The 8,498-nt window shown below is 40.2% G+C and overlaps 1 protein-coding gene across 3 annotated transcripts; it reads right to left on the bottom strand.

Annotated features, from left to right (window-relative positions):
• Positions 1-545: 545 nt before the first annotated feature.
• Positions 546-7,366, bottom strand: LOC307040234 (uncharacterized protein). Of its 3 annotated transcripts, none has more exons than XM_079682881.1 (9): positions 7,309-7,366; positions 6,521-6,580; positions 5,719-5,837; positions 5,179-5,592; positions 3,825-4,035; positions 2,847-3,362; positions 2,598-2,751; positions 2,268-2,374; positions 546-1,704 (listed from the first exon to the last, which is right to left on the bottom strand). In XM_079682881.1, exons 2-6 carry the CDS (start codon positions 6,558-6,560, stop codon positions 3,181-3,183), a joined length of 966 nt encoding a protein of 321 aa, XP_079539007.1. In that variant the 5' UTR covers positions 6,561-6,580; positions 7,309-7,366; the 3' UTR covers positions 546-1,704; positions 2,268-2,374; positions 2,598-2,751; positions 2,847-3,180. The 3 variants fall into 3 exon arrangements, with proteins under 3 accessions (XP_079539007.1, XP_079539006.1, XP_079539008.1); XM_079682880.1 differs by lacking the exon at positions 7,309-7,366 and adding an exon at positions 6,727-6,863; XM_079682882.1 differs by lacking the exon at positions 7,309-7,366 and having other exon boundaries at positions 2,847-3,359; positions 6,521-6,566.
• Between the last annotated feature and the right edge of the window lie 1,132 nt (positions 7,367-8,498).

Below are 8,498 nucleotides of genomic sequence, written 5' to 3'. Positions count from 1 at the left end.
GCTGGTTTCATTATAATTAAATGTATTTATCAAGGGGGCGTATCAAGTCCTGCGGGGGGTTTTCCTTTTCAGCAGGGGCCCACCCCGTGCCGATCACGGACCCGTACGGGTAGGCTTCCGAAACGAAGCGCTACATCTGTTATGTCTCATAAAACATATCAAATCCTACATTCACTTTTTTAATTGTAATTTTCAAGAAAGTTTAAGCATAAATCTAGAAGAAAAAAAACCCTGCAAGATGCTCTTTAAAATGTAATCTTTTCAGTATTCCAAACCATTGTTTAAACCATAAGCCTCCTTTCCCAAACACTACACTGCAAAAAATAGGGGTCTTCAAACAAGATAATAACACTAAAACTAAGGGAAAAGGTACTCAAAACAAGTGAAAAAATCTGTCCATGCAGCAAGATAATTTGACTTGGCAAGATTTCTTAAATTAAGATTGTTAAATCTAGAAACAAGTATTCCTACAAAGGTATTTGGAAGGCTTAAAATAAGACAAATATGCTCATTAAAAAATGAAATGACTTGATATTTAACCTTTTCTAGCCCTAAATGAAGTGAAATATACTAAAAATACAATATAAATGCTGGTTTTAAGATGAAATTGCTAAAAAAGTAAAATTTTAGAACCTCTTAATACGTGTAATATACTGAATACAAGCGTAAAATACTGATTTTAAGATTAAATATCTTGAAAAGCAACTTTTTACAACCTCAAAATGAGGGAAACATACTGAATACAAGCAATTACATTTTTTCTTTTAGCAAATTCAGATCAATATTAGTTGGGGTAAATATTAAATGTAGAGTAAAATATTTCAAAATGACTTAACTCCGTCTTAAACCAAGATCCATGATTATCTTGAAACAAGGCTGTCTACCTTAAAACCCAAGCCGGTCTTCAATATACATATTACATAAAAAACAACCAGAATGACTTGTAAACATGTTCAACATTTATTATTGAAACTCAATGGGTCAGAGTTGCTATGCAGTCTTGAAATCTTTCTTTACAGCACAAACATTTAAATACCATAAAAACTAAAATTCTCAGCCCTTATGAAGCAGCATTTTCGAACATGAAATACAGGCTTTTTCAACGGACAACTGTTGACATTGCACTATGCAGTCTTGAAATCTTTCTTTACAGCACAAACATTTAAATACCATAAAAACAAAAATTCTCAGCCCTTATGAAGCAGCATTTTCGAACATGAAATACAGGCTTTTTCAACGGACAACTGTTGACATTGCACTATGCAGTCTTGAAATCTTTCTTTACAGCACAAACATTTAAATACCATAAAAACAAAAATTCTCAGCCCTTATGAAGCAGCATTTTCGAACATGAAATACAGGCTTTTTCAACGGACAACTGTTGACATTGCACTACTTGTCAAAGAAGGATTTCCATTCCACCATTGCTTTTTTATATGCACTAGTGGCATCTTTATCATGGAGGGTGTCGCCAATGACCTCCGTTTGAATAACAGAGAGCAGGGTTGCGACACATTTGGGGTATGTTAAGTGCAATGTATAATAGTACGCCATCAACACCAACATCCCTTCTGAAAAATCTTCCTGCTTGAGGGTGGTCACAGGTACGTTACCCACAGCCACGATGGTGGTTAAGCCATCAAAGAGCAGAACTGGGGAGCAGAGAGGACGCTTCTGCAGGTAGAGACCAGGGTCTTCGTTTGACTGGAACAGAAAAGAGAACAATGTGCAGAGAGAGAAGAAAGAAAAATGTTAAGCATCATGCAACCATTGGCTTGAATCCCCAAATGAAATTCCTGTATAAAAACTTGCAGATTCTAAGAAAAACATTATTAATTTACAATAGGGGAGGGAGGAATGCAGTAAGTATGATTCCTACAACTTTTAAGTTCATACATGTCTTTCTGTATTTCATCGTAATTATTACGATTATGGCCTAGAGACTGCAATTTTTGCGCAGCTCAGCAGTTTTCCAAGTGTCAAAATCAGCTGACGTCGCTGGGTAACAGACATTCTGTCAGTTGCCATTGACAGCGGTCATAGAACTGTTATAGAACACCACATCTGTTATTCAGAAATAACAGACTTGCGAACGTTGGGGAGCCCCAATCAAGTGAACGTCACATTCTACAGAATGACGTTGAGCCATGTAATAAACTGTAAGAATGTAGTATAGATTAATACCTGACAAGCTGATGCAAAGTTGTAGAATTTTGTTGTTTTGTGAATGAATGAATTTGCATAAATCTTGGAAAATATTTACTTACCTTCAGGATATGAATAAGTGCCTCAGTGCAAGCAAGCTTCTTTGGTGGTAAAACAGGTGAGGGGAATAAGGTTGGCAGTGCATTGAAGAGGGCCAGTGTGAAATCCACTAAAGAATAGAAAGATTAGCAGAATGGTCAGAATGCTGTAAAAATATTAATACATGTACACAGGGCTCTAAATTAACACGAGCAAACCGGCTAAATGCTGGTGAAATTTCAGTTTGGTTGATAGAAAAGAAAACGTACTAGGCACTAGTCTGGTTCTGGTAGTCTGGTAAAGGGTTCATTTAGAGCCCTGCATGTACATATAAATATGGAACAGTAACTTACCACTGCGTACATCCAAAGGGAAAGGGAGTTTCAGGACTTTCTTCCACACAATGTAGAACTGCAGCCTAGTGCAGAATTCTGTCCATCTTCCTTTTACTTCCTCGATGTATCTGCTGTTAGTGCCATCTACTATGCGCCGTAGCTCATCCATTGCCTGAAACATTGTAAAACACTTAGTTAATAATGTATTCAGAACGTTCACAAAAAACACAGTAATTGAGGTTCAGGTAAGAAAAAAAACAAACATACATTTCGAACATCTTTAAAGCATGGATATGCATCAAAGATTTTTGCAGGTCGGTCTTCTTCCCTTGTAACATCTGAATCAATGAAAGCCCGTCTGGCCTCAACCTCAAGGTCCAAAATTTGCGCCACATCATGTTGATTGGGTTTTGCATTCGGCTTGTTGTACATGTTGCTCAAGGTTTTGTAGTGTCTGGCCTGCATCTTCAGACTGTCAGGGCCCACTTTAAACGATAATAAACGAAGACAAAGACATTTTAATGTAAACATTTTCACAACGCCACAGGGGAAATGACACAGGGTTAAAATACAAGTAGTTATTTTTTTGCAAAACTTATGATCAAGGATGACAGGCTGAGAAGTGCGCTGAGGAGGGCTTGACGTCTTTTGCAGGCATGGTTGGTGAAGCAATCACAGTCATGGGTGCAGGTGAGGAAGACTTGGATGACAGCGGGGATGCTTTGGTGCCACTCTTAGCCTTAGCCTTCCGTGGCACAGGGGGAGCTGGTGGTGGGGAAGCTTCTTGAGAAATAATGAAAAAAAAATTGTTTATATATATATATATATAACACACACACACACACACACACACACACACACACACACACACACACACACACACACACACACACACACACACACACACACACACACACACACACACACACACACACACACACACACACACACACACACACACACACACACACACACACACACACACACACACACACACACACACACACACACACACACACACACACACACACACACACACACACACACACACACACACACACACACACACACACACACACACACACACCAATTATTAAAATGATGACAACCAAAATCAGGCATAGATTAAGTACAGTGCATGTTTAGTCATGAACTTTAGTTCAACAAATACACAGAACAAATACAACAAAAATACAAAAACATTATAGTTTCATGACATGACAGGTCATTGTTAGGTTTGCACACCTGCACTGGAGTTGTTCTCACTGAGGTCATCACTGCTCTCGAGAATTCTGGTATCAGCTGAGCTGCTCGTGTCTGTCAAATCCGTCTCCATGTCTTGGTTGTCTGCACTGAAGAGAGTCTTGGCTGCTCCCCTCTGAGGAACAGAGCCCTGCCTCTTTCTTGGGGATCTCATATTCTGGAGTCGCTTGAACATTTTGGTGTAGACGGTCAGCTGTGGTGAAAGAATGTTAGGAAAGTCATCTGTCTAGTTTTTTTTACCTGTTCGTAGTTTTGGTTTAGTAGAGAAGAGCAACTTTATTTGCCTTGCACACAAAAAATCTCGCAATATACTGCACATTGCAAGAAAAGAAACAGCAATCCACAAAGTTAACAGTAATCCAACAAGGTGTGAAATGCCCTGATAAAATGATTTGTGGTAGACAGCATGGATTCCAGTGACCTGAAAGATTGTCCACTGTTAATTTAGTGCAAGGTGCAAGAATGAGTCATCATATGACAGAGTGGTGTGGCACAGATCAGAGAGTAGTACACAGTCAAGCCAGAGTCCTAAATGCACAGTCTAGGTCAGAGTCCTGCATCGGGTCGGGTATCCGCGGGTACCCGACGGGTGACCCGCAAAAAAGGTGATTTGCGGGTGGTATTTTTTCAAACGCTTTTTTCCGGGTTCGGTTCTGGGTAAAACAAAGATGATGCGGGTCGGGTTGCGGGTGTTGCATAATAAATATATTTAAATAATAATAATTTAGTTTAATGTTTAAATCCTCAGACCTCTCCCCCGCGGGACCGAGCATATTCATAACCTCTGCAGCGCATCTATCTGCTGCTGAGCGCGCCACATTCTGAATGGCTGAGGTGAAACTCTCTAGCGGAGAATACAGCATTTTCAATAACTCTTCCTCAAGAGCGAAATCCAACGTCTGGGAGGCTTTTGGTGTCATCCTAGATGCAGAAAATAACCAACATCCGAGGCTTTTTGAGCCAAATATGCAACTGCGTGTGTTAATAATTGCACGTTTTCACTGCTTATATATATGCGGGTTCGGGTCGGGTTGCGGATCTTGTGCCGGCGGGTCGGGTCGGGTTGCGGAACTAATTGGCAATATGTGCGGGTAGCGGGGCGGGTTCGGTATTGCACATCGCGGGAGCGGGTCTTGAAAATCAGACCCGTGCAGGACTCTGGTCTAGGTAGAGAGCTAGTGCAGTATTCAAACGACGTACACACACACACTTCAGCAGTCTGATGGTGGTGGGTTAGAGCTTGTAGTAGAAGGTAATTTAGACATTACCAAAGACATAGAAGGCAAATAAAGATTAAAAAAAAAAAAGAAAACAAGATAAAGAAAACATTACTTACATATGGCATATTTGCGTTAGCATCACGAAGCATGGGGTAATATTCAATTATCTTCTGCGACATGACTTTAATTTCCAGTTTGGAGGGGTAGCTTGCTTGTTTCCCCATGGGACTAGCACGCAGTATTGCAACCATGCTTGTGATTGTGTTCCTTACAAGTCTGCAACACAGCTCCTTTGACATCTTGAAGCCCTTTTCCTTTCCATTCCGAAGCAATGTAAAATACTGACTACGCACCAAATCTAACTCCGAGTCGCTGTACACCACATACTCTGGAGGGTCTGGCATTTTCATTGTTTTCTCAGCAGATATGGGGGTGGAGGTTTGAGGTGGGCATGGTGGCACAGAAGAAGTTGAGGGCATAATCCTGTTTCCACGGCAAGGGCTTGCATCTTGGTCCATGGTATTTTCAGACTATTAGGATTATGCAGGATGTAAACAAAATGCATTGGGACAATTACAAATATGGTTAATGTTTAACATAATTTAATGTTAATAATATTGGATTATAGATAGATAGATAGATCTGATGTAGCTTACATTTTCATTGATGAATTCCCCAAAAAAATTATTTCTAAGGAAATTTTCAGGGCCAGGAAAAAGGTCCCGCAGGTCCTCCCGGCTAAGGCCTTTCAAGGTCTGTTCATCAACACTTGCAGCTGTAGATGACAAATAAATATATTTTTGGGTAAAGCAAAGCCAAGTTACAGAACCAAGCAAGATAAACAAAAGGTCATTTGTCTGTCCCTCAGAGCTCCAACACGTTTATAAACGCTGTATCTAGTTGCTTGTGCTATGAAGCCTCTTAAAGGTGCACTGTGTAATATTTTTATCTATTTCTATCAGTTTCTTTCCAGAATTCATGCTGCCCATTCACAAATGTTACTTTTTCACAAATACTTACCACCATCAAATTCTAAGAATTCATTTTGACTGGGCAAATTGCAATTTTCATACATGAAAAGGGGGATCTTCTCCATGTCCACCATTTTGAATTTCCAGAATTAGACATTTTTAGCTGCAAAACCTGTTGTTCTTGTCATACTAGTAAATATTAGTCTATTATTTAGTAACATTTCATGAAAAGATCAAATATGGCAATAGGCAGCACAGTTTCAATGAGCAGCATAGCTGCAATACCTACTCTAGCCACCATCCTACACAGTGCACCTTTAAGTGTATATCAGCCACAAACAGAGATGCCCCTTCCAAATAAAATCAATATTTAACTCTGGACTTAAAATATTCAGCTACCTGTATGCACCATCTTCAGTGTTGGTGATCTGAATTGTAAAATTACTTACTTGGTTACATAAAATATAAATCATTATTAGTGACTTACCGTCCAATATCGAACGAGTGGCTTCGTCAAAATCATCCATTCTCTTTACCAGGCGGCAGGCTATAACAAAAACACATAGCCAGAACTCGTTAGCAGGGGGAAAAAAAGTGCATATTCATGCACACTTAACACAGGCGCCAACACACTCTCTGCTGTAGCCGTACTACACAGAGAGCTCGAGTCGTGATGGAAAATTCCATAATCACCATTTGCAAGTCAAATTGGTTTCAAGACTTCGATCTAACAATCCATTCGGTGTGTCCCCTCTCTCTGCCATGGCTGCTGTGGATTTTAGCTGTCACATACACACGTTTGCGCACAAATTATACCGTTTGTGTATGCTCGGAACATGAAGTTGGTTGTTCTAATCGGAAATAGATGCCCGCGGGCGTTACTAATGCTAAAATGGCCGCCAAACGACAAGACTAGCAGTGCTAGCTGTAGTCAGCTCGGGAAAAAAAACATGCGTCTTGAGTGCTAGCTATAACCAAAATACACCACAGCCATGAAAATCACATGCATCTAATAATAAAAAAAACTATACACCATCTTGAACTACGTACCCACTTCTGGTCAATAGCGCAAACGTTTTTGAGTGGGGTTTCATCCAGCAAATAACCCTTTTTGCAAAGCTGGACGTTGGGACACGCATGCACGAGCAAACACCAGTTAGCTTGCTAAGCAAGTGACCGGTCCAGTGGAATTGAGAAACAGGAACAGTCATAGCAAACCCCTCTATAAAAACACGATTTTAGCAAGAAAATAAAAAAACAGTTACGCTTCCTTACCTTGATTGAGCCGCTACTCCTTCCCAAAAAACGTGTCGTGTCTTCTTCTTCGTTTCCCTCCTCTTCTTCTAGGCAGGATACGTGTCGTGTCTCTCACGCTCAACTCAACTGACTCAACCTTGAAATCACTTGCACTGACGTTGTCACGTTCGTCGGCATCATGGCGGTTTGGAGGTGTTTGATATGTTTCGTCTTTGTTGCTCTTAGTCTTAAAATCCTATTAAGCCATATTAATGCAAGTCATAGTCGCAGCCCGGATTTTTGGGTTTACTGTGGCATTGATGGATGTGAAAAGGACTTTAGAGTTTTCGACTCTTTTTTTCGACACATTAAACGGACGCACTTTGAGTATTACACGACTGGACGTCCACCACGTTGGAGTACAACGGATTCGTCTCACTCTTCGGGGCAGGAAACATTTGGTGTGTCAGTTTTTGCCAACTGTACCACTCTTGCAGCGGACACCACTGTGGTCGTTCCTCCTGTTGCCGTCCCACCTGTTGCCTCTCTACCTGAACCTGACGTTATCGGCCCATCTGTAAATTTACACAACTCCATTTATTTTAATCTCTGAGTGCCAATCATCTCAGAGAGTTGGCTAGCTGTGATCGTTCCTCCTCATCCGTCCTGAATTATGGCTTGCTTTTCTCCATAAGGAGAAATGGTACAAGATGTTTTCAACTACTGTAAGATGTGTGGAAACAATCTCGTAGACTGCATTATTCATGCGCTTTAGTCATTCGTTAAGTATTAAGTTGTAAACAAAGTAGTATCTTGTGAAGTTAATGTTAACTTGTATAGAGCCGGGTATTTACTTGCTTAGTAATATCACAGCTTTAGTAAGTTTTACACACAAACCTCATTGTGTTAAATGTATGCATTGCTTTCTGAAGGAGGATGCTGTTGCTGGGACATCCAGAGCCGGACCTGATTTGGCAAGATCTGCAGCGGCATTTGCCATCAGCATTCGGGAACAGGGCCACTTGTCACAGGTACATTTGGCTCGATGGACAGATGCTTTAGGACTAATGATATAATTGTGAATAATTTGTTAATGTTTTTTAAAAATATAAATTCTATTGTAGTTCCTTTCTATATTTTAATGTTAACTGTGGGCCTGTAATCAATAATTATTTGAGGGTAATTTGTTATGTGTATTTTGATATTTTCACAGAGAACTGTCAGGAGTG

The sequence above is a fragment of the Notothenia rossii genome (assembly GCF_949606895.1).
Source record: "Notothenia rossii genome assembly, chromosome: 5".
NCBI lineage: Eukaryota > Metazoa > Chordata > Actinopteri > Perciformes > Nototheniidae > Notothenia > Notothenia rossii.
This window is presented reverse-complemented; position numbering and strand designations above follow the sequence as displayed.